General features: G+C 40.9%; 2 protein-coding genes across 4 annotated transcripts in view; one reads left to right on the plus strand and one right to left on the minus strand.

Moving 5' to 3' along the window:
• Positions 1–22,438, plus strand: part of INO80C (INO80 complex subunit C) — a 35,288-nt gene extending 12,850 nt beyond the window's left edge. Inside the window, exons 2-5 of one of the 2 annotated variants that reach the window (XM_015854316.3) lie at positions 9,287–9,397; positions 12,223–12,334; positions 14,060–14,127; positions 18,267–22,438. In XM_015854316.3, coding sequence (XP_015709802.1) covers positions 9,287–9,397; positions 12,223–12,334; positions 14,060–14,127; positions 18,267–18,398 — 423 coding nt within the window. In that variant the 3' untranslated portion in view covers positions 18,399–22,438. The remainder of the gene's footprint in view (positions 1–9,286; positions 9,398–12,222; positions 12,335–14,059; positions 14,128–18,266) is intronic. The other variant, XM_085538070.1, reaches the window with a different exon arrangement.
• The window catches only part of GALNT1 (polypeptide N-acetylgalactosaminyltransferase 1), a 245,589-nt gene that overhangs the window by 110,623 nt on the left and 109,175 nt on the right, over positions 1–25,791 (minus strand). The gene's annotated exons all lie outside the window — the stretch shown is intronic.

A 25,791-nucleotide genomic window follows, 5' to 3' on the forward strand; every position in this document is an offset into this window, starting at 1 on the left:
GCGCAGGTCAGTGCATGGACATGGATTCTACTCCAAACTTGAGACCAAAGTCTGTTGTTTGACAGAGGGATTTTGATATGCTTCCTGAGCAGTATTACAGTGAGAAAAGCACATCAGCTGTTGTAATCCTCCATTTTATTCCCCCGAAGTGCTTTGGCGTTAGCTGTTCTGTAGCAAATGAAGTACTGAAAACTTTATCATGCAGTTGAGCCAAACTCCTTGACCGAACTTATTTTTTTCTAATAGAGAAAGGAAGGTACAGGCAGTTTTAATAATAAAAAAAAAATCAATTGTGATTAACTCTAGTCTTTCTTGCTACTCTATTATTTCCATACATTTTTAGACACGAGGCCCCATCAGTTTATATTTCTTACTTGTGAGGAATCAAAATATTCTGTTAGCTGGGCTCAGTTATGTTTACTCTTGGAGAAAGCATGAATTAACATGCTTTTTCATTCTATGTACACTAACATTTTAGCTCCAAAGCTGCTTCAGCATGCCATTCAGCTCATAATTTTGTCTAAGATACATTTTTCTTAATAATCATACAATCATATCATAGAATCATAGAATTGCCTGGGTTGAAAAGAACCACAGTGATCGTGTAGTTTTAACCTCCTGCTGTGTGCAGGGTCGCCAGCCACCAGACCAGGCTGCCCAGAGCCACATCCAGCCTGGCCTTGAATGCCTCCTGGGATGGGGCATCCACAGCCTCCTTGGGCAACCTGTTCCAGTGCATCACCACCCTATGAGTGAAAAACTTCCTCCTATTATCTAACTTAAACCTCCCCTGTCCCAGTTTAAAACCATTCCCCCTTGTCCTGTCACTGTCCACCCTTGTAAACAGCCATTCCCCCTCCTGTTTATACATTCCCTTAAAGTATAAAGAAATAAAGACAACTAATAAAGAAAACTGTCAAACATTACAAACAAGGGATAGTTTGAGTCTGCAAAGTGAAATCTGAAAGTGAGAGTTCCTTTGCAATTATTTAAGCCAAAGGGAGCTTTGTGGCAAATGCAAATTAAGCCACACTTTTCTGGGATAGCGTGCAGCTATTCACAGTTGTGTCCCAATTACATTTTATTTGAGGCTTTTCCCCATAGAAAACAGTAATATTCTTTCTACCTTAAAATATCTGTGAGGTACAAAACTTTGTCCAAGTTCGGAAGTTTCAAAATGGGAAAATATCTTTGGCTTCTGAAATCTCTTGAGGAGAAATCGAAGCTTTTATTGAAGACTGTTAGTCAGTCGTTGAAAGTTCAGTCATTTTGAAGAGTTTTCCTGGATATTTTATTTTCTTAAGTGAACAGCACCAGTAAAAGGCAGCTCTTGTGTCACAGAATTGCCAGGCCTTTTTCTTCTAGTTTTCCAAGCAATGTTTGAGAGGTAGGAATGTAATTAAAATCTTACCCTCCCTTTGGCTGCATTTTTAATTCTGCATTCAAACCCTCACACAATGTAATAGAGCTTTGCTTCGGGGTGTTTTATACCTCTATCAAAGTGACTAAAGTAATTAGTATTTTATACATTTTGGTAAGTATTTTGTCACTGGAAGCACCAGTGCAGGTGAATGATAATGGTTTGAAGCTCAGGCAGTGACGGGACCCTAAATGGGAATGTCGCCTTTTAATCAAGAGCACTTGGAGTCTATGGTATTGAAATGCCCTACAGAGAACACAGAAAAGCCATCCATCACCTTGTGACAGTCCAATCTTTTAGCACATGAGTAAAATTTTACTCAGCCTTTCTAAGGCAGTTGAAACATAAGATGTTTTAACTCATCTCCAAGCAGCAGCGTGGAAGCATAATGTGAAGATTGCTTTCTGGACGGTGCGTATGTCTTTATTTAGCATCTTTATTGATTTAGCATGCAGCTGGAACTTTTTCCACGTCCCACTCCCACAGCCCCAACCCCCTTTTCATACACCAAACTGGGTGGATTATTTCTGCGTTCTAGCTGTATGTTTGGAATTAATTTGCATCATCCTTTAACTCTTGATGATCAGTGCAAATACTCAGCAAGTTAGAAGGGAAGAAGTGCTGCCTTCCAGTTCCTGGTTTCATGGTACAGGCAGACAAGCTGCTGGACAGGGACTTGGGAGTCATGTGGTCATATACACTTGGAATTGTAAACTGTTACTGTTAGAACCATTCAGACATCTTTAAATTGTGCTAATTTAAACAAAAATGGTTTTGTTGATAGGCCTTTAAGGTTTTTCTTTCGATTTCTAGCAGTAGAAACCTGCACCAGGAGTCCTGCCATTCCCATTAGATTGAGTTGGCAACAGTGAAACTCACTGACTTCTCCCAAACTACACTGTGTGTGTGACTGAACATGGTGCCCACTCTATTAGCCAGCTGAAATCAAGAGCACTGATCTGCACTGTAGTTCTCTTGTGTTTAGTAAATTGAGTTTCTCAGTATCCTGCAGTACTGGGAACAAAATCTGCTGTGAATACACAAGATATTTTTTTTTCCTTTCTGGCATTCAAAGAGTTCCAAGCTGAAATCTTTTTTCTCCTGCCCCAAAATAAGCAGATGAAATAGTTTCTTCATTCTGAAGGAAGAACATTCCTAAAACACTACAATGTGCCACAGAACTGGCAAGGGAAATTCTATCAGGCTTCATTTCAGTGTTCCATTAGGTGCAGTATTAGCTGGGATTGTCTTAAAAGCTGACATTCAGCATCTTCTCCCAGTTTTGGGAAGTCTGTTTCTATCACTGCTGCTGTGATCTGGTGACATCTGTACTGTGTTTCTGCATGGCATTTTCACTCACTGTAATTGGTTGCTAGGGAAAATACAGGTATTATCTATCTTTGCTAGAAGTTGCCATTTTCTTCCCTGTCTGCGTGCCACAGCTTCATCAGGATGTCACAGAACTTAACCAAAGCTTCAAGTTCAGTCAGTTGCTACAAGCTGAATACTGCTGCTTTAAAAGAAACCTATTGCAAAATAATAATGATGATAAATAGACAAATACTAGTATTGAGGCTGAGTTAACACAACTGTGCATGAAACAAAGAATGTCTTTGCCTTATTATGATTATGAAAATCTGCTGCCAAAAATAACTAAGTAAAAACCATGTTGACAGTTCCTTGGGCTTCACATACAAACGTTGGAGCTAAGTGAGCTCCTCAGAAACCCAAAGTAGGTGCTTGGGGCACTGTTATCAATGAGTTTGAGCACTTCATTTAGAACCAGACTGCTCTTATCACTTATTTTTCAGCAGTGACCTACAGCCCCCTAGATATCACTGTAAGGCAGTGCCAGAGAATTAGAAATGCTGAATACAGAGAAAATGGATTTCAGGGTAAAACCAAAGCAGAAAACTACAGAGATGAGTTCAATTGCACAACCCGGTGTACTGCTAAAACTAACTAAAGAATGACTTGCAGAAAACAGATAATCAGCATTTCCCATACTGGTTGTCCTCCCTTAAACTAGAAAGCTCCTTTTCCGGCTCTAACAGAATGTATCTGTGCTCTTAAGTTTTGTTTTGCCAACACGTTGCACAGTTTACTTTCTATTTGGAAATTCTATTTTTAAATTTTGCTGCGTGAAACCGTGACATCTGGCAAAAATGGCCACAGAAGATCACATTGTGCCTTCAGTAATGTGCAAATCCCGTTTCTAAGGCATGACATGCGTGGTATGCACTGATAGGATGCCAGAAATGTACAAATTGAGGTCTCCAAAATTTGGTTCTTTTGTTTCATACTTTATATGCTTTTTTATATATTCTGTTACACGGTTTTCATCTTCAGGGATAAAATAAATAAATTAACGATTCAGACGAGCACTATCATAATAAGCTCATTCTACCTGGTATTCAGACCTATCAGAGACACCCATCCCAAATCCCATGGTCCCGATTCCACCTGGGAATAGCCAAAACAAAGAATTCGGCTTCCATGATCTACAAGTTCTGCTTGTCCTCTCCCTAACTAAAACCAGACAGATGGAGCAAGCTTTGGAACTCATGTGAAAACCAATACATCTGCGGTAGGGAATTTGGAACAGAATATATTGAAAAAAAAATGAATAGATCTACCAAAACCTAAGATTGAAACTAGTATGTGAACAGGCAGCCTCCCAATGTGAGTTTTCTCCCTGTACAGACAGTGTATGCAGTAGGGTCCAAGCTGGACTCATTCCTGGGGTTTGGCTTTACTCAAAAGGAATCAATGCTAAGGTAGCAAGGATTAGCTCAGGTCTCTTCTTCAGACAAACTTTTAGGAATTGAGTGTTTGCCACAGGTCTTTGCTCTTTAGACCCTCATAGCCAGGTGAAACCCTGAGCTTCAGTGAGTGGCTGTCATCTAGTCTTCATGTGTAATGGCATAGAGAGAGGACTGCGTCCCACCCAGCTGGCATGCACTGAAAACTTATAGTCTTCGGAAAAGATTGCAAAACAGAAGGAACACTTCCCAGTATTGCTCCACTCTATCCCAGGAGGGTAACATCTGTTAATAGTGAAATATGCTGCCAACCTGTCACACTGTGGTTGTGGTTAAAATTCAGCTAAAGCACATAAACACAACTTTATGGGAGGAATAAAACTGTCCAAGTGATCACTTAAGAAGCCTTTGACCTGCTGCCTACCATCTTTCAAAGCATGCCATTCCAGTTGAGGTTGCTGTGTGTCTGGTTAATGAGGACACTCTAAAGAGGAGGCAGAAGACGGAGGTGATGTAGAATCATAGAATTGCTGAGGTTGGAAAAGACCTTAAAGATCATCAAGTCCAACTGCAATCTAACCATAGTACCCTAACAACACTCCACTAAATCATGACCCTAAGCACCACATCCACACGGATTTTAAACACATCCAGGGATGGTGTCTCAACCACCTCCCTGGGGAGCCTATTCCAGTGCATAGCAATCCTTTCTGTAAAGAAGTTTTTCCTTGGTATCCAATGGGACATGGGAAGACGTGGCAGCACAGATGCCTGTGGAGGTTGACAGTCAGGAGAAGGGTCAATGAGAAGGAATAAATGACTGAATGTGGTGACTGATGGCATTTTTTATTGTTAATTTGGAGTAAAACTAATGTAAGCATCTTCAGCTGTGCTACAATCACACCTTCACTTCTTTTTTTTTATTCAGTTAAAGAGAAAGTATAAAAGTGCTATTGAGAGTTTCATCCCATGGTTATGCTTTCTTTCCAGCCTCACTGCAAAGCATTTGGGATTACTGTAGGGCAGAGGGTAGCAGACAGGACTGGCTTAGTAGTGAAAATATGCTGCAGAACAGCTGTGAATTTCACAGGAAGGGGAAGTTCCCCCACATGTGACTGAGGGTTACAGCACACATTGAGCAGTACGTGTTCCCCAGTGACATGCACTTCCTCATTGCACTGATGAGACTGTGATCCCTTGATAGGATCTGAATTCATTCCTGGTTGTTTTTTTTCTCTAGCATATGACAGTGAAGAATGAATGGTATCTTACAAACAAAATGACCGGGCAAACAAGCACAGCTGAGAGAGTTTTGCTCGACTTATGTTAAAAGATAAAGATTACATTTACTTTGCAGTAATTGTTCACCAAGGAATCTTCTTTCAGGCTCTAACTAATGTATTGTATTTGTCAGCATATTATTTACTTTCACGAAGGGTTTTGCAGTACAAAGGTAGATCTGCACTGGTTAAAATTCACTTGGCATTGTAAAAGCTTAAAAAAACCACTAAAAACCTGAAACACGAAATGATGTTTCTTAAGGTTTACATCCCAATGTTTTAAAACAGGCTGGACAACAATTTGTAGGTTATTCAGACATTTCCAGCTGGAGGCTGAAAACCTGCTGAGATTATCAGCTGGGAAGCTGCAGGCTGCACTGGATGGAGCTCTGTGCAGCAGTACGTTGTTCTGGAAACAGTGCTCCTGTTGAACTCTTTAATGCTCTTCCAGAAAGAAAAGCACATTTGCTGACTGTCAATCGTCTGCAGTGCTACTGTTATAAATCAGAGCCTTCATGCAAGCAATACTGACTGAGTGAACTGGCATGCCTCTACAGTATGTCTTTTATCTCAGTTCCCTGCATTTTAACTGGGATCACAGTACTTGGGGCTTGGAGAATATGCACTATGAGGAGAGACTGAAGGAACTGGGGCTGTTTAGTCTGGGGAAGAGGAGACTGATGGGAGACCTTATTGCTGTCTTCCAGTATCTGAAAGGTGCTTACAGTGAGAGCGGGGCAAGTCTCTTCTCACTGGTGGCAGGTGACAGGACGAGGGGAAATGGCCTCAAGTTGTGCCAGGGTCAGTTTAGGGTGGATATTAGGAAACACTTCTTTACAGAAAAGGTTATTAAGCACTGGAATAGGTTCCCCAGGGAGGTGGTTGAGTCACCTGGATGTGTTCAAAAACAATTTGGATGTGGTGCTCAGGGACATGATTTAGTGGAGGGTTGTTAGTTAGGGTACTATGGTTAGGTTGTGGTTGGACTTGATGATCTTTAAGGTCTTTTCCAACCTGAGTGATTCTATGACTCCACTCAATCTTATTTGCTTCCCAGTGTGCACAAGGCTCCCAAATTGTGCTATCAATTGCAGACTGCTTTGCAGTCCTGCACACCAGCCTGCCCCTTTACCTAGGAGAGGAACCACCTCTCTCCAATTGTCTAGGACAGACCCCAAAGCTACTGCTCTGCTTCTGCCCCAGTGGGACTGGGAGATGATGTGGATGCTCATGGGGCCCAGGCAGGCAGCATCTACAGCTCCAGAGCTTGATGCCTCTGCCACCGTGCACAAGCAAAATGCACAACCTCAGCGTGAGTTATCCTGACTCTTAGCGGCGCTAATACCTGAAATCCCTCAGGAGGTGGTCTGGCAAAGAAACAACATGTCGAATTTACATTTGTGAGTTGTCCTGTTCCTTGCTTTCCTGCCCAGCATGCCAGCAAGATTAGCACTGAACCCACTGAGAAAAACCCAGTGAGGACAGCAAGTGTAATATGTACACAGAAATTAAGCACTGAGTGTACAAGGACGCTTCTTGCCCCTTACTGTTTATCCATTTCTGTTTACTCTCACTCAGAACACTAGATACTATTATGAGTCATTGTTCAAATGCTGCTTGAAACCTGTTTCACAAGCAATGGAATATTTAGGAGTAGATCACTGAAGGGGCAAAAGTGATGAAGTAATTAATCAGAAACTGCGGGATTGTATTTAAGACAGACCAAATGGTACCAGATTAAAGGAAAAAAGACTTTGAAGAGCAACTGTGACTGCTCATTTGTACTGTGAATTTGTACTGCCGATGAACAGTATCAGAGGTAATTTATCCATCAAAAGTAATATTGTATCTCAAGCCTTGTCTTTCTCAAGATTAACAGTGAAGTAACATTCACTGCTGAAATCCAAAGTGCTGGAAGCGTGCATTTGGAAGAACATGGAAGCCTAACAACATGTTGTATAAAATCACTCTGTTCAGGATTACTTAAGAGAGTATTTTCACTGCTCACTCATGTAACACACGTTTCTAAACATCCGTTTGCATTTCTTTTGTTTCTGTGACAGCCATTGCCTTTTGATACTGTTCTTAGCAAGGGAAGAATCAGGTTTTAGCTACAGGCTTCAGTGTTCCTTCACTGCTGTTACTATGACAGTATCCCCTGTGGTATGGGCTTACAGAGTGCCAACTGTGGTTTTGAAAACAGATCATCCCTATTCATACATTTTATTTTAATAAGATGTTAGAAACATGACTATTTTGCCTGACAGCTTCTTTTCTTTGAATATGTCAGACCTCTCTTTGCTGTATTAAAGTATGTTGAGAAACTAATGTATTTCCCCAAACTAGAGTTCAGCTCGCACAGTTCCTAATCCTATAATTACTTATGCATGTAGTTATGAATACAAACACTTCCTTTGTAATCACATGGAGAAGGACATGCTTAGTTTATAAAGGAGTCTATAAACATGAGGGAAATCAACTTTTTACCAGGCTAGTGATAGGACAAGGGGAGATGGTTTTAAACTAAAGGAGGGGAGATTTAGACTAGATGTCATGGGGAAGTTTTTTTACTGAGAGAGTAATAGTGCCCTGTCCCTGGAGGTTCTTAATGCCAGGTTGGATGGGGCCCTGGGCAATCTGATCTAGTACTTGATCTAGTAGCTGGCAACCCTGCCTGTTGTGGGGGGGTTGGAACAAGATGATCCTTGAGGTCCCTTCCAAGCCGAGCCATTCTGTGATTCTATGCTGGCTCAAGGACCTTGCTTCCTAGTCCCAAATTCTAGGGATACTCCCAAACTCACTAATAATAATGATCATTCTTTTTTTTCCTCCTACTTAAGAGTGTCTAATAGCACAGAAAGTTTTGCAGTGTAGATTTTCATGGAAGAACTTCTTTTGTTATAAGTATTATCTATCTAAAGGTAGAGAAACATTTTAAACATTCGTTCAGTAAATCTTGATTTAGCTTTTAGTGAAGCTTTTTGTTTGTCAAGAAAAAATAATCAGAGTTTTAAATCCTATTGGTTGAACTACTGACTCCATGGCAGAATTCTCATTGGCTTCAATACAGATCGGGATTTCACTAACACATTTAAGTATGTAGAGTGAGCAAGTTCTGACTAGCATAGAGTTGTAGGGTGCTCATAAAAGAACAACACAGAATCAGCCATGTACAGATATCAGAGATTGGTTGGACAGTCACACAACTTTCTTAGCTTTCCAATCACACACATTCTCCCACTGCTCTTCCTGCTGAATAAATAAACCAAGGAGAATAGCCTAGAGAACACCTGCCAGTATCCGTGTAGCTTTTGGGAGGTTTGCTTATAAAAATAATACACATAATAAAATGTCTTTTTTTCCCTTCAGTCCCTGCGCAAGCATGACTGAAGTCAAGGATGCAGAATAAACTGATTCTTCAGTTATTCTTTAGAACATTGAAAAGAAGCAACTTTTTATACATTTATAGTCCTTGTTACTATCAGTGCTTTAATACCAAACACTCTGAAACAGCCAGTACACGCTTGGGCTACTTCTGGTTTCACATTCTGTCTTGCACTTCATAGAGATGGCTTTCATTAATACTGAAATCAAACCAATGCTGGTTTTAGTCAGTAGCCTTTGGCCACTCTATTCCTTTTCTCCCTTTTATATGTCATTGTAAGCTGCTTGACAAATGTTGTTTCATACTGCTGTCATTGCCATGCAGCATCTTTAAAAGATTCAAAAAAAAGGCTGAACAGAACAGAGTAATAAAGTAGAAGTGCAGTCTTTGGTTGAACTTGCTTGCAGTAACAAGCAGTAAGCCTGAGTTCTTTTTTCAGAGTGCAGGTGGAGAGGTCATGAATGAAAATAAATTTCTCAACACGGACTCCAGCACAGGATCAGTGGAAACAGCCGTCAAGCCGTTACCATTTAAAGATCCAAACTTCATTGTAAGTATATGAACAGTTTAAAATTCTAAACTCTTCAAATAAAACCCTGCCTACATTTCTGTTTAACCACATTGCTAATGTAAATATTAAGAAAGTCAGCTTAACAGCTAAATAAAAGATGGGCAGTTCTTTAGTAACTCACCTGAAGTCCACGCCACATTGTGGTCTGAAGTGCACATCATATTAGGACATGAAAGTGGCACTCTTTCAGAGGGAGAACTACTGTATTAAACTCTGGAACAGAACTTGCTAGATCAGGGTAGGTGCAGAAGTCTTATGGTGCAGTATCTCACTAACTAGCAGATCTACAAGCACTATTTATACCACCGTGCATGTAGAAATCCTACCTCCTATTTCCTAACCAGGGGAAGCTGCAAAATAATTGAACTAAAAATCAGCCACATAGTCATTAGCGGCTGGCATTTTGCTCCTCTCCTAGTCCCTGAAACTGTGACAGACCTGTGGTGTCTGTGCTTGCAGTAATTGCTAGATTTAGAAGCAAACGCTGTGTGCTCCCCAAAAGCCTCGCCTTCCGGCATTCAGAAGTTGCATGAACCCTGACAGCTGATGAAATACAGTCTGCTAAAACAATATGAGATGTAAATTGGGGGAGAAGTTGAAAGAAGGCTAGAGCTAGTCATGCTATCACTGCTGGGTTTGTTTTTAATATCTTGCTCTGCCAGGGCCAACTCATTGGCACACTGTACTAATGCTTTCTAGGCAAGCAAACTTCTCAGACTGCTGGTCTTAAGCCAGTGCTTCGAAAGTAGGATTTTATCCCAGATTTAATTTTGTATGAATAAGAGGCAATATCCCTCAGCATAAAACCTGAGTAATCAGGCTTCACACTGCTCACTAAGCGAGGATTTGGCAGGGGGTGTAAAATTCATCTCTGACTTGCAAGTTGCTATGTGCCTGCTTTACAGACTTTTGTCACGAGAAGAGCAGTCAAAGAAACAACTGCATACTTGGCTCGTGCTAATTCTCCAGTGAGCACTAGCGTCTCTGGGAAACTGGGTTTAGTGGAAAAGCTCCATTTGTGCCCAGGAGCACTCCATGTAGCTTCCCTGTAGGATTTAAATTGCCTTAAGGCATGCTGAGCCTTCATTTCTTAGAGGGTCATCCCCATTTCTAAAGAGGCAATACAGAAGTTTGCGTACTTGAATTTGTAATGAATGTATGGGGCCTTGAACAGCTGATTCAGCAATGATAGGCAGTTATAATAAAAACATCATTATCCTAAACGTAGTCAATAATTTGAGAAGAAATGTATTGAGGTTTAACTAGCTTTTTGTCTGTGTGAACTAGTAACAACAATTTGGATGACTTTCTTCCAGCCCAGTTTACCTTAAACAAAACGAGTCAAATGTCATGCATCTCTTAATGTGTTTGCTTTTTATTGGCCTCAGCCATACCCCTAAACAGGTGTTACACAGAAACGTGATAGAGATTACTTTGTAAACACTGAATTTCTGGTTAACTGTTCAGAGAACAATGCCTCCTTTTTTTCACTGTGGATGAGAGAGAGGTTCAAACCAGTAGCAAAACTTTGTGTGTGACTGTGGCCTGCTTAGGTTGGGTTGATGCTTCCTCTGAGCTTCACTGGGCTTCAGAGCAGCCCCCAAGGGCCAGCTTTGGATATACCAGATTGCTGAAAAATAATGGCTGTGCAGTGATTTGTGGGAAAATTCATGTAATGAACTTGAATTAGGAACTTGCTGGTATATCTGTTTCCATCTCATATTGCAGCAGTCTCTGCAGTGGCTGCTACTAAGGTGTTACTCTCAGAGCAACGCTTTGCACATACTTTCTGTAGTGGATGTGCATTGCCAACACAGATACATCGACAGCTCATGAACATTTTTTCTGAATATATCTTAGGTCTATGAAAAACAGCTTTCTCACTGAATCCTTTCTGCTATCGTCCTCAGCAATTCAGCAGCCTAATTTATAAACTAATCACAGCAGAAGCACTTCAGCAGAGAGAACTTTGCTGAGTTTTGATGAGACTGAGGTGGCAGGTAGTAATTATTATCAGCGATAACTACAACTCCCCAGTTCTGAGAACAGTTTCTGTTCTGAAGTAATGCTGTAAATCTGTGTCCTTTGATCATTTAGAAGAAGTGCAGTAATACTGTGCATCTTCTGTCTCTGGAGGGGCATAAATAAATTACTTCGTATTCCATTTAATAAGTGAAACCAGCACTATAGCACCAGCAGCAAGCCTTCTGCAAGCATAGCTTTCAAAATGCAAAATTGTCTCAGCAGCCAGTATTCCATTTATTACTCCTTTTCTATCCCTCCATCATTTGAAAGAAAAACAAAATTTCCAGAAAGCTTCTCATAGCATTTGTTACATTTTGCAAGCTCAGTTATGTTTTCTATAGTCGTGGATTACTCAAACAAGCGAGAGCTGCACCTGTACTGTGCCATAAAAAAGGGAGAGACAATTTAGCTGTGTAATCACAATTTCAGACACAACTTCATAGTATGAGTTCTAGTATAGTGGGGATTGCATACAGAATCCTGTAATCTCAGGCTAAACCTAACCGCATTGATTTTCTCTTTCCATGTAAAAAGCAGATTTTCATTTCCCTCAGTTAATCCTAAACATATAGTAGCTTTGACACAGTCCAAAAAGTCTTTGTTTTTCTTGCAACTAAGATTAAAGGGTACATTATAGTAGTCTGCTGATGAAATAAGTGAGAATAACAAATGGTTTGTGACAGGATGAGATGTATCTAAAAGACTATGAAGTAGAAGTACGGTGCTCTGAAATTGTATTCTTTATTTTTTTCTCTGAACATTATTATTTTTAATTCTAGCACTCCAGCATTGGTGGAGCAGCAGCTGGCAAGAAGAACAGAACTTGGAAGAACCTAAAACAAATTCTTGCTTCTGAAAGGGCATTGCCATGGCAACTAAATGATCCTAGCTGTAAGCTGCTTAGATGCTTTGCATGTATTTATAAATAATAAAATCCACACAAATAACTTTTTAAAAAACGAACCTAAACTATTTCATCGGTGAATGCACTATCCTGCTTGAATGGGGTCCATTTCAGACTAGCCTGATCACACCAGCGCCAAGGAAAAAGTAAGGGAACACAAATGATTTGGAGCATTGTGAAGAAGTTTGGATACATTTGAGGAGCGAGTTCTAGGAGAGAAGTGCATTTATCAGAGCCAGGTTAGAAACTTCTTCCCATTGCATTTTTTGTCAGTTCTTCACTGCTGAGGAGCTGCTTGTATGTCTCATGAAGGTGCATCTGCACACAAGTAGCTGCTGCTTCATTAGCTCTGTCGGAGCTATTTTCAAGTGAGATTCTGCTAGCCACATACCTGTGGTAGCCAAGTCCTCAGCCCAAGTTTTCTATCCAGCTCCTTATCCAGATTCTTGGGAGACTTAAGTCCTACATCCCCTACTTAGTTCAACACAGTTCAGTCAACACTATTAGCACTCCAGATTACAGCCAGCTTGTGTAAAACCGCAGGAGCAGAATTAAAGAACTACTTTTAATCACAATGTACTTCAAGACGAGTTGTAAGGTACAGGATACTATTGAACTTAGCTGGAGGTAGAATTTGTTCCTCAGATTTTGTTTAAGCAACTAGAGCCATTTCAGAATTGGGCAGGTACATAATACCTGTCAAAATCCATGCTTTAACCAAAAATAACTTGCCATTTTTTTAAGTGTTTTAGATGCAACTTACAGAAGAGTGTAGGCTACTGCATGTGCCTACCTAGTGTAGCCCACAGGCTGCCGATTTCTGTTAGTTGTCATTTGCAACAGTAAATTTAAAGGCTTTTTTAAGAGGGTGGCAAAAGAAATTCACTTGCTTGTTTAAGAACAGCTCTCTGTCGCATTAATGTCGTCTGAATTATGGGACTATGATTTGATATGGATGGAGAGTTTCAGTTTATCATAGCAGCCAAATGAGATGCAAAGGAGTTCAGGAAGGAGTAGAGAAATGAGCCAGGTACAAGATAGTTTTGTAAACATTGAAAATCAGCGATTTAACTACTTAGCCATGCCAGTCATATCTTAAACAGTCATATCTCATAAATGAATGAGACTTGGTATCTAAAGGGCATCAGAGAACAGCAATTTCCATCAGTTAATTTAAACATTCAGACAATTTTCTAGGTCATTGACTGGGCTTAAAGTGGTACATGCTTAAAGATTTAACTGATTTAAAAGATTATGTTGCTTCTCTGGATTATAGCATTTCAGAGCTACAATCTTGAGTAATGTTTCATGGCCTTAACATACAGCATGTGTGCACTAATGGCTATCTGCTATTCTCTGCAACTAACTGACTGCAAGGGAAAAAGTTCAGACTTGGAGAAGATGAGCACATTTTAAATAGCCATACTGCATTTTCCCTTCTGCAGAAAAAAAGGAAAAATGGAACAGAATGGAGTTCTGTTCACTGATCTCTCGGATTACTGAAGTGAGCAGAATCAGGCTGTTCCTTACAGCCCTATCAGACTGAATGATATCAGAGGTGATTCTGCTTCACAGTCCTTTGCCTCAGTGCTACTTTAACAGAGACCTGAAATCAAACCCAGTGTTTTAAATATTTGTTTTCTTTTTACATTCTGAGTTTTCTTTTTAAAATGTATGGAGTACACTGAATTTATTCTTTTGTTTCCCACTAGATTTTAATATTGATGCTCCTCCATCCTTTAAGCCTGCAAAGAAATATTCAGACATTTCAGGACTTCCAGTAAGTACTTCATTTTTTCCTCTTCAAAACTGGCATTTCACTTTCCACAATTAAATGAACTGGTACATGCCTTTGCAAGAAATGTACATGCTAAGACCGCTGTTCTGTCTTGTGCTTAATAATTGTCCTGTGATTTAGGGCCAAACCCCAAATACTATCCCTGCATCTCCAAGTCCTCAGGATCTCAACAGATGCCAGGGCAGCTTAAACACCTCATCCTGCCAGCTGGCTCCTATCACACTACTTCCCAGCTGTGGAGTCTGCACTGGTCCCCATCACTCTCAACTCTGCTTTGTTACAGTGAAAGCTGGCGGCCCATAGTCTGCATGACTTCAATTTTGCCAGGCTTTAAGCACAACACCCTGAAACTTTCCATGCTCAGCATTTCCCTGAGTCTGGATTTTTTCATTGTATATTTTTGGGAAAATATCTGAAAGATGGTTAAGAAACCTCCAAGAACAAGATTATGCAAAATTTTGTTGCTCTTCCCAAAATTTTATTGCTCTTTGTTTTGTTCAAAAACAAAACAAAACAAAACAAAACCCACGTTTGACATTAGTTATGGTTTGCACATGCTCCAAAAAGTCAAGATAGTTACAATTTTGCACCTGAATCATCCAAAGAATCTGTTGGTACAAAACATGAGTCAAGTCACTGAACTCTGCCCAACAAACGTTTTGCATCTGTTGCTGACTCTGTTCCTGTGTGATGTTTTACTTAAAACAGGTGTTAATAACAGTGTAATTTTTCACTTGGCCAATGCTCAGATTCAGATCTCTTCGGTAATTGATTATGCATAAGCCTATGCATTTACTACAACTGAAAAGAATAGGAAGGTTGCATTTTGGACTATAGAAAGTATTAAGTAATGGTTTTTACCAAATAACTACAACAACGAGAACTCTGTAACTTAAAATAGCCTTTGACAGATTCTTTGGTTCCTTTCCATCAGTTGAATGCATAGGGTGCTGTCTCACCCCACAGAGATGATGTTACCTCATTGGGATGCCTGTAAATGGTATGTTGATGTAGGTTAACACTAAAAAGCTCCTCAGAAAGTTAACAATTCTATCTTCAGAGTGAGAGCTGAGCAATGTGCATTAGCCAGGAATATTCACTGTATGGCATCAGTGCAGATAAAACAAAGGATTAAACACATTCTCACTAAGAGGGCACCTTGCGTTCTGTGCACCGAATTGGATGAAAGTCCCTGTTGGGAAAACAGTGGGTGAGCACTTAATTAAGAACTGCCTGAGAGTGGATACACAGAGCAGGGGACTAAAGAACAGCTGTAGAGCCAACAGTAATCCTGTACATCCTGACATTTGAGTTTTTGATTTGACAACATCTATCATCGTTTGACTTTTTCAAGTAACACATTTAGAAAAGCCTCCTAGGAGGTGGCATGTTCTCAGCTGTGCCTCCAAGCATGATTTGGAAGTGAAATGAGTTGCTTGGATCAAGGCTGGTAACCCAGTATTCAAGAGGAAATGGGAAAGCAAGATCTCCTTCTCTTTTCTCTACTCTCCCCTTAGAGTTGCTTTTCAAGTGGCATTCACAACAGGTGCTGTTAAAGCTGATACAACACCTCTGCTGGGCTTCAATGGGGCAGAAGGCATAAAGGATTAAGTCCTTGTCTGTCCTATGTCCAAGGAACCAACCAGTTCTTCCCAGCACCAGCCTTTGATGTGTTGCATAGTCAGTCATTGCAGCTACAGCAAGATGATAGTGCAGGTGTAAGTGAAGTGTGTCCCTGCCAGCTAAGAGGTAGGCTGGCCACTGGAAGCAGACTTCTACTCCCCAGCTTTTCTTTACTAGCTCTTCCTTTCCACCGGTGCCCTTCACACTATTCTATATTAACTATTCTAGTTTAGTGTAAATAGTCTCCATTCTCTAAGATTCCACTCAGTCTCCTGTACTGAGAAAGAAACTGAGACAGTGCATCCTCTGAATTGCTGAGCCAGAAATGTGCTTAAGAAGCACTACATTTATTTTAAAGATTCTTACTAGGAAGAGATGTGAAGTAATAGAATATCTTAGAAATCTAGTGTAATGTTTACTGTAATATTTACTGTTTCAAATCTGAAAGCCTTTGTGGAAGGAAGTATTTTGTATGGGAATGCTGGATTCCCCACAGAGAAAAAAATAAATTCCTTAGCATTGCTCATTTAGGGAAGAATTAAATGGTCTAGCAGGTACAAAAAGAAAAAAGAAAAGAAAGAGAAGTGCATTAAAACACTCTCATCAGTATATCTGCAGTTATATTAACTGCCACAATTAAATTCTATTGATTCTCTTCTCTTTCTGTGCGTAACACAAATGGAATTAAATTCACCATTGGTCAAAGCAGAGCAGCCAATTTATCTTTGTAAAGCAGCCTAGAACTCAAAAGCTATTATCTAATATATTGACACTGCAAAATAGAACTATTTCCAAAGTTGCAAGATGAGTTTTTAGCTATATTAACGTGCAAAACAAAGTAATTTAATGCAAAGCATCAAAACTTCAAATATTTGAATCTCTCTTTTTATTATAGAAACAGATCAAGATTATTTATTGTATCAGAAAAGCATGTATTTGCAGCCTTTGATTTAGCTCTGAAGTACAGCAGAGTTCATTCTTGGCAAAATCCTCTTACTTCACTTCCCTACTATCTTGTGGCATTTGCTGAAGCGCTAGCTTAAGTTAGTGACACTCACTGTATGGTAGTTGCTGTATGACACATACCACATGCTAATGTGTACAAGCAGTACAGCACAATATGAAGTATAAGAATGGTGAAGAAGTGCCATAATTTTAACATTGGTTGATGTGCAGCACAAACATATCGTTTGTCCTGGTTTATTACAGAGCCTTGCACTCTGGAGAAGCAGTTTGCTTGCTTAGCTTTTCTTTAGATTCCTAAGGCCAAATTTACAGTGTGAAAAAAAAGGAAGTAAATTAACACCTGGAATAGCCATAAAGTTACCACCAGGGATAAATTTAGTCCTAATGTCCTAACTTTGCCATTTGTCTGGAAATGAATTGATGGCTTGCCTGCTAGCTGCCTACGTTTAATTAACCTTATAGCATTTCTTTGTAAAGAGACATGCTACAAATAACACCTCATTTTCTGCTAAGCCTTATCAGACCAGACGATTACGTGGATTGTTTCACACTCAACAGATCCTTTCCAACGTAAAATTGGTGGAAGGCTCCATGCTGTAACACTATAACACTTTGTACCTTCCTGGCCTTTTCTGCTCTAGTAGCAGCGTCTCAAGAGATTTCAGCTGCCTGCGCCTTACACTCAACTCCCATTGAGGAAGGGTGCACAGGACACTTGCAGGTCCTTGGCAGGCACTTTGGAATATAATGGTAACATCTTGGAGGCTGAAGGTGGAGAGGAGGCTATGCTGAAACCTGCCATCTTCCAGCCCATTCTCCTGTGCTGCCATTAACTCATAGGAGCTCAGGGTTTTTGTAGCGACACGGAAGGGGAGAGGATGGAATGAGATTGGCACTGCTCCCAGGCACTCGAAACCCAAATGCAGCAGAGGATGTGAGCCTAGCCCAGGGCTAGCTGGCCAGGCTCTATCCTGAAAGCAGACATCTGCAGCAAAGCTAAGTGTGGAGTTCAAATTTCTTATCAGTTCAGTCACAGTACCATAAGCTGAGACTCCCTTGCTTTAGCAACCGCTTTAAAGTAAATTAAAAGCTAAGTTGTACAGAGGAAGAGAAAAATCAGTCCAAAGCTATCCGTGCACCCATAATTCAGCTTCTTTGTTGGGTAATTTGTTGGCAGCAGCCTGATGGTTTGGAGAGCTGCCTTGGGAGAAACTGCACAAGGCACAGAGTTGCTAGGGTGAGTTTAGAGAGTTGGGAAATTTCTTTTGCAGTTGTTTTAGATGAGACTGTTCTAGCCCTCTGTGATGCTCAATGCATTTCTAATGTGATTTTCTGGGGGTTAGTTAACTCCTCATAAATTTTGACACGAGGAAGAAGAAAACATACAAACTTGTGGTCACATGCTAGGATAGCAGTGCTGTTACTAAAAAAAGAAAGTCAGTAATTACCGGTCTCATAATTATGTGCTTCATTAGAGTATTCTGATTTGAGATTTTATCTGAATAGTATCTTCTCCGTTGTTTCTTTTGCAGGCAAATTACACAGATCCCCAGAGCAAGCTGAGATTTAGTACTATCGAAGAATTTGCCTATATTCGGATGCTCCCTTCAGATGTGGTTACAGGATACCTGGCTTTAAGGAAAGCAACAAGCATTGTTTCCTGAAAAGACCAAATACTGTTGTGTGTCACCCTGGAATGGTGCTGGGTTTGAGAGTTATGACAGACTGCCTGCAGGACTCCATTGATATTTACATCTGGAAGTTGTTGATGACACATGGATTTGAATGAACATGTGGATTTAATTCTGACAAATACTTACATTTTACATTACTTTTCCAATTCGTAAGCAATTTGGTTTGGTGGCCAAGATAACTTAAGACCTTAAGGACACGGATCAGCACCATAATGTCCAAGTTATATTAATTTCTTTAGAGACAGGATTTCATTCCCACTCTATATATTTAAGTACTGATCTGGCTCAGAAGAATAAACAGCCAGTTAAATAAAGGAAAAAGTTCCAACACATCTCAGCTTCCAAGACCTGCCTTGCAGATGTGCTCTAAATTTGGCTATGAAGAAGCTTGTCCCACCTGTAAAAATCCAAGTTAACATACCAGCTAAGTGCTGCTATTGAGATGAATGCTTAAGGTACAAAGCACTGTGAACAGCTTCACACAAATATTTGCATTGAAGAAAGGTCAGCATACATAAAGGTGGACTCAAACTCATTTTAAAATAGCTTAATGAGTCGATATAATGGACTCAAGCCACATCACCAGGAAACTCTTAGTTGTGACACTTGGTAATTTTTGAGCGCTTCCTTCCACAACTCACTTGTTCTGCCTCTGCTAGTTAGTTCATTATTATTACTAATTAGTACAGAGAAAGTACTTATTTCCCAGACTTTTTAAGGAAAAGATGCTATAAGAACAGGAATTCCTCTGTCCAGTGGCATTTTGGCACCCAGATGGTCTTCAGCAAGGCAGGACCTCCTAGATGAGGGCACTGACCTTTGCACTCTGAAGTAACAGGAGAGTATGTGAGAGCAACTGAAAGTTGTCTCTCTTCAGAGAAAAGGGGAAGGAAGGAGAGCTCAGAATCTTGCTGGGATTGACAGGTACTTGCTGACATCAGAAACAATCATGATTTTCTGAAACTAAGATTGAGGGGGAAGTGGGCAGTCCTCACTTCATCCAGGTTCCATCATGGACACTATGACATTATGCAAGTCCCATCTTTGAGGGCACAAGGAGCACGCAGTGGGGGCTACTTAATGTCTAAACTGCATCTTCCACACACATTTCTATAGCAATGGTAGTTTTTGGTACAGACATTTTCTCGTAAGAATAAGTAATGCTAGTTTAATCTCAACTCTAAAACAGGAAAAATCACTTAACAATGGGTTACATTGTTCAATGTGTGACTCGGTCCTTGTTTTTTGTGATCTAATATTTACAAAAACAAAGTAATTTGAAAAGTCTTTGACATGCTTACAATAGATCCATCAAAGATCTGGGTACTAGATAATGCTGCAACTGTATCATAGAACAAAAAATAATAGGACAGGATATCTCTCTTCATACCAGTAGGCATCCAAGCCACATTCTCTTTGCATTTGAGTTTTGTAATGGCTATTTTAACAGAAGATAAGTTTATCAGATAAGCTTAACATTGATATTGAAAGCAAACATAGAACTGCTCTAAGATCACTTTTGCTTTAAGTAAACAGACACTAGCTTAGAAAATGAGATTTCACCAACTTGTTCTCTCCCACAAGTATTTTCAGCATTCTTTGGGAATGACTGTTGAGAAGCACAGGCTCCCTCCCTATCAGAAGTGTTCCAGGCACTCCTGCATTGGATGCAGAATCATTTACTTTTCCAGTTTTTATGCAGTCCATTTTCAAAACTTAAGTGTCTTGATGAATCAGCTTTAGAAAAGTAAATGTGGCTTAGGTTTGGCAAAAAACATTACCAGCCCCTAATCGCTTTCTAGCCATGCCATGGTTACTGGATTCCCTTCTCATTCCTAGTTTTTAACTTCGTTTGATGCAGACCATCGTATGCGGCACTCCACTTAGTACGCTGTGCAGTATTTGTTGAAAGACACTGAAACCACACAGTTTTACACTGATCAACAGCAGTTTACCATGTGCAGCAGTTAAAATGTATTTGTTTTAGCAGGAAGCTGAGAAAAGATCCATTAGCCAATTTGTTGATCAGTCCATTTAAGTTCTTTTGGGGAGCAGTTTTCAGGCTGCTACTTGTATCAGTGCCTTCTGTGAGAGAACTGCGCAACAGCAGCATTGCTGTACAGAGCAGAAAACATGGATAAGTGAAGAGCTACTCAGAGTATTTTTTAAGTATGTGTTATTGTCAGCCTCAGAAGAACTGAAAATCGAGAAGTGCATTTATATTTAAAAGTAATTCCGGGACATAAATAAAAGAAGCTGAATGTAAATTGCAGAGAGGACTAAAGAAAGGCATTTAAAAAGACAAGCAGTGACAAACACCATTTCAGACTTCAGGAAAATATGTTTTGACAAATAGTGCTGTCACATATGTGAAGTGAAAAAGCCAGCAGTCATAGCAATGACCAGTCTGTTGATGTACAGGTGTTAATGCCTACAGAGCATCACCTGGGTATGCTACATACTACAGACATGGACGGCTTCAGCCTGAAGCTTGTGGGGCAGTGATGCTGGTGGCAACATATCCAGAGGGAAGGCGAGTGCTGCAGACAGCTGAGAGCAGCAGCTTTCCCAGCAGCTGTGGCTGCTGCCTCCACCCTTCCCACCCCTTTCCAGATAGGAGGATTGCCTTACCTGCCTCCTTGCTGCTTCCCTGTTAGTTTGTACTCTTTAAAAGCTCCCTGCCTCTGCCTTTTCCTCTGCCTTAGCCCCACATCCTGGAGACCACCAAAGTGCAATTTAAAAAGGTACTGCTCATTTTGGAGCCCTGCCATTTCACTGTCATGTATTTCCATTTTCTCCTCTGGCAGTATTCTGGATCCCCACAGAATTGCTACATATGGTCTTCCATAGATAAGAGTAGCAGATGTGTGCTGGGAAATGTGCCTTCATCTTTTCTGACAGAGACCAGTAAGTATCAAAGCTCTTACAGCACAAGGAGACTGAAATAAGTACAAAGGAGAGGACTCGGCGCTGGTTAGGCCACACCTCGGGTTCTGTGTTCAGTTTTGGGCCCCTCACTACAAGAAAGACATTGAGGCCCTAGAGCGTGTCTGGAGAAGGCCAACAAAGCTGGTGAGGGGTCTGAAGCACAGGTCTTATGGGGAGCTGCTGAGGGAACTGGGATTGTTCAGCCTGGAGAAGAGGAGGCTCAGGGGAGACCTTATTGCTCTTTTGAACTGTCTGAAAGGGCGCTGTGGTGAGGGGCTATTTACCCTCTTCTCCCAGGTAACAGTGATCAGATGAAAGGTAACGGCCTTCAGTTGTGCCAGAACCTCAGGGGAGGTTCTGTTTGGATATTTGGAAAAACTACTTCTCTGAAAGAGTGATGAGACATTGGCACAGGCTGCCCAGGGAGGTGGTGCAGTCACCGTCCCTGGAGGTGTTCAAGTACCATGTGGATGTGGCACTGCAGGACATGGTCACTGGGCATGGTGGGTTGGTGGTTGGACTGGATGATCTTAATGGTCTTTCCCAACTTTAATGATTCTGTGACTTCTTAGTAGTGAAAAATATCAAAGTAAAAATGAACTAGAAATTAGGAAAGAAGCTCAAACTCGCTGCATATATATATATATATATATATTTTCCTGAAGATGTAAGGTAGTAAATTAACCCAGCAATAATTTATTACTATCAAACTTTAAATTGCCTCTAATGTACATGGTTTACATACCCAGACAAAACAGCACCTAGCTTTCTCGTTCTGAAACACTTCAGGGAAGAAGTCTTACAGATGATGTTAGGTTCCAGGAACAAGAAAACCAAAACATAAAAACAACTGACAACTGACTTTGTGCTCTGTTAACCAAGAACAGCCAAGCAGTATTCTGCATTACTTCTGAACAGTTCAGTCGCCCCAGGATGATGATACATCTATTATTAGAAGAAATGCATTATCTCCCTCATTTTAGCGTGTGTGTCGCAATTACAAACCGCTTCTTCTCTGCTGGGTGGGTGGGATTTAACAGGGTAATACATCTTCATGTAATAAAGCACTGAAGTCCATTTGATATCCGCAAGTGTTGCTTGGCTTGTTTTTCTATGATCTGAAAAGCTGTACTGAATGCAGTCCTTTCAGTTGATTACACTATTGTAAATCACAGCCTGCAGACAGCAATCGCAATAATATCTTGGGAGATCTAATAATAATAATAACTAACTGTTTAAACTACTGCTAAGCGTGACATAGCTGCATACTTTTTAAGACCTCCGAGATCACATGTATTAAATACAGAACGGCATTTTCTCTGACACTGTAACCTAAAATCAGTAATTGGTACATGAAACTGAAGTAACAGCAGACTAGATAATAAGTTGGTTTGGGTACTGGTTGTGTTCACTGTTTGCAAACACATTCTCTGGGCATTATCTCCTGCCAGATGCTTGTGAGTACTGTGCCTGTCACTTGGCTGCAGTATGTCCAGCCAGTTGTAGAAGGTTCATGGGCTACCTGAAGTCTTCTCCTGTGTCACAAATCTCACATGCAAAAATTACTCTTATCTCAAGTGAAGAAATTGTTTACAAGATGCTACATGTGTTGCACGTGTCAACAATGACCCTTTTCTCTCTAAGCCTCGGCTCCAAAGCAGAGTTTGCACCAAAGCAGAAAAGTACCCTATATATAGGAATTTAATGTTTCAACGCAGATCACACACAAGAACGTTCTTAACATAAAACTTCAGAATTCTTCAAGACTGCTTCCTACCCTTTAATGGGAGCAGCGAGTAACAGGGAACATCTGAATTTTGGCTGTGATCCCATCCATATTCTAAGGGACAGCAGTTTTCCTGCACTCTTGATTCACTTCTTCCTGGTGGTGGAGGTCATCACACACACACACTGCCTGAGTACTGTGCATCAGCTCACTACGTGCATTGAGAAGACAGAGGGCACAGAATTAAGGATCTTTTAATATACTGCTCAGTTGGCCCAAATCCTTTCATGTCTTCCAGCTTAACTAACTTGGGTGCTGGCAATCCCCACATGCTCACAAAAGAGGGGCCGCATCCATACAGAAGAGTTTGTGTCTGGTCTGAAACCCGCTGAAACAATTAAGAGTGGTTAATTGCGGGATACCTTCAGGCTGCTTACAGAGTGTCAAGGAGCTGTACAACATGTAATTCCCCTGCCCTGTGACTACAGCTGCATCCCTCAGCAGGTGGCTAAGCCATCAAAGCACACAGAATACCCCAAGTTGAAGGGACACACAAGGATCAAGTCTAACACCTGGCTCCACGTAGGACCACCCAAAAATCAACCAAACCCTATGTTTGAGAGCATTGTCCAGATGCTTCTTGAACTCTAGCACTGCCTCGAGGAGCCTGTGAAGAACCTCTAACCCAGTGGGGCTGAATACATGCAGGCAGTCTCATGATGGGAGCCTGCCTTTCAGCTTTGGACAAAAGTGCCCTCAACTGAAAAAAAGCTGGCAGTCTCTAGGAGCATCTCTGAGCAGCATTTCTTTCCCAGGAGACAACAGGGGCAGTGCGGGGTCTGATACTACCATTAATAAAGAGGCAATGTCAGGACTTTCACCAAGTGCTGGACTTAGAGAATAGGGTAAATGGGCATGCATTGGAATTGCGGAACCAACTGCCTGTCGATATAAGGCTATGTCAATGAGAAAAAAATTATAAAATACATAAAGCTTATAAAATAATATACAAGTACATTTATAAAATACTCTGTGGGTGATTCTTAATCAATTCTGTGAAACACAGATAGGACATTAGGGTGGCTTTATATTTGGAATAGAGAACGTAAGTAGATCATAGCTCACTACTTCACACAGTTCCCCTTCTGGAAGGTATGTCATAGCAGGAGATGTAGAGCCAGCGACTGTCATCATTCTCATGTGCACAAATGAAGCAGAGAGCAGCTCATAGGCACGAGCCTTGTTCTCCTGTCAAACAGCCCTTTGTTACTGAAGCCAACGGCAAAGCACAAGCAGACAGATATTTGTTATCCTCCATCTCTTGTACCAGGCTGTGCAAAACACCAGAGCTAAGAAACAAATATAAGCAACTTCCTCCCCTTCCCATGAGCTTTGTAAATTGAAAGTTAGTTATTACCCCCCTTCCAGCAACACAAGAAATGTTCCATGGGAGTATGCTGGTTTGGCCCTGTGCTTTCATAACCCTTTGGAAATGGCATATCAAACCCTGCTTGTTTCAGGGAAATCTCATCTGCAAACAGTTTATTTCAGCAGCTGTCTCCACATTCTTCTAATTTATCTTAGGACGAATTGGAAGCCAAATTATCCATGAGCCTTGATGTGTCCTTCTGAAGTGCCACGCTGGGACAGAGAATGCAAAAGCTATCTTTCCTGTATATTTCCTGGATGCAATGCCTCTGGGACATGCAGATCTCTTTGAAGCCCTGCAGCACTGACCCCCACAAGGACTGTTCATAGCTTCTAGAAAAAAAAAATAAGCCACGTGGATGATTTTGGGAGAAAGCAATGGAACCCTGTTCTCTCACTCTTCAGGTACACGCTTTGTTCACTCATCAGTTTCCTAATTAATCCTTCTATGAACTATGACAACAGAATGAGTGGGGACTGTACACAACTCCAGTGATTTGGATGTTCACTGGATAGTGGAAAGTTCCTAAAGGAACCTAAATCTGTTAGGTAGAAGAAAAGACTTGAGCCCATATCAAAGAGTGGGGGGAAGCATCCTCTCCTCTGGGCTATTGGATAAGGAGAGCAGAAACTGCAGCGGCAGCATCACTGCCCTGACCATATTGCAAATGAAGGCAATAACCCACAATTGCCTTTTTGCTGAGTGATCTGGAACAACAGTGAAAAGTCACACAAGTGCTGCATCTGCTGCTGGAAAAGAGACAGTGGGCAAGAGGCTGACACTGAGCTGCTTGGCTCTGTCAAGGCTGACACGTCCCTGGGCACACTCGAAGGCAGGGCTTCAGATGTCAGGGCAGTCATCCAGGATTCAGCCATCACTCGTGTGAGGTTACAGAGCACTGCAGGTTTGGGCACAACTGAGTAAGCTCAGCCCACCTATCTTTTGGGGAGCTGCTTCTCCTGAAGCCTTAGGAATGTTATTTACCAACTTGGTGGATTTTGACTCAACACCCTATCCAACACAAGCAGCACATGCTTCTTGTCAATTAAAGGTTCCCAGTATTGCTACCAGTGCTGGATCAGAAGGGATGAAAGCATCAGTAGTAGAGGAGGGAAAAAAAACAAACAAACAAACAAATCAAGGACAGACAGTGCCCTGATCCTTATCCTAGATCCTTTCTGCCATCAGACCATTAATCTACTATCTCCAAGATCTATTTATCAATACACTCTACTTCCTGCTTTTCCAAATTTACATCACAAACTCAAGCCAATACATTT

Source organism: Coturnix japonica, chromosome 2 (genome assembly GCF_054131305.1).
Source record: "Coturnix japonica strain WE chromosome 2, WE-NBRP24, whole genome shotgun sequence".
NCBI lineage: Eukaryota > Metazoa > Chordata > Aves > Galliformes > Phasianidae > Coturnix > Coturnix japonica.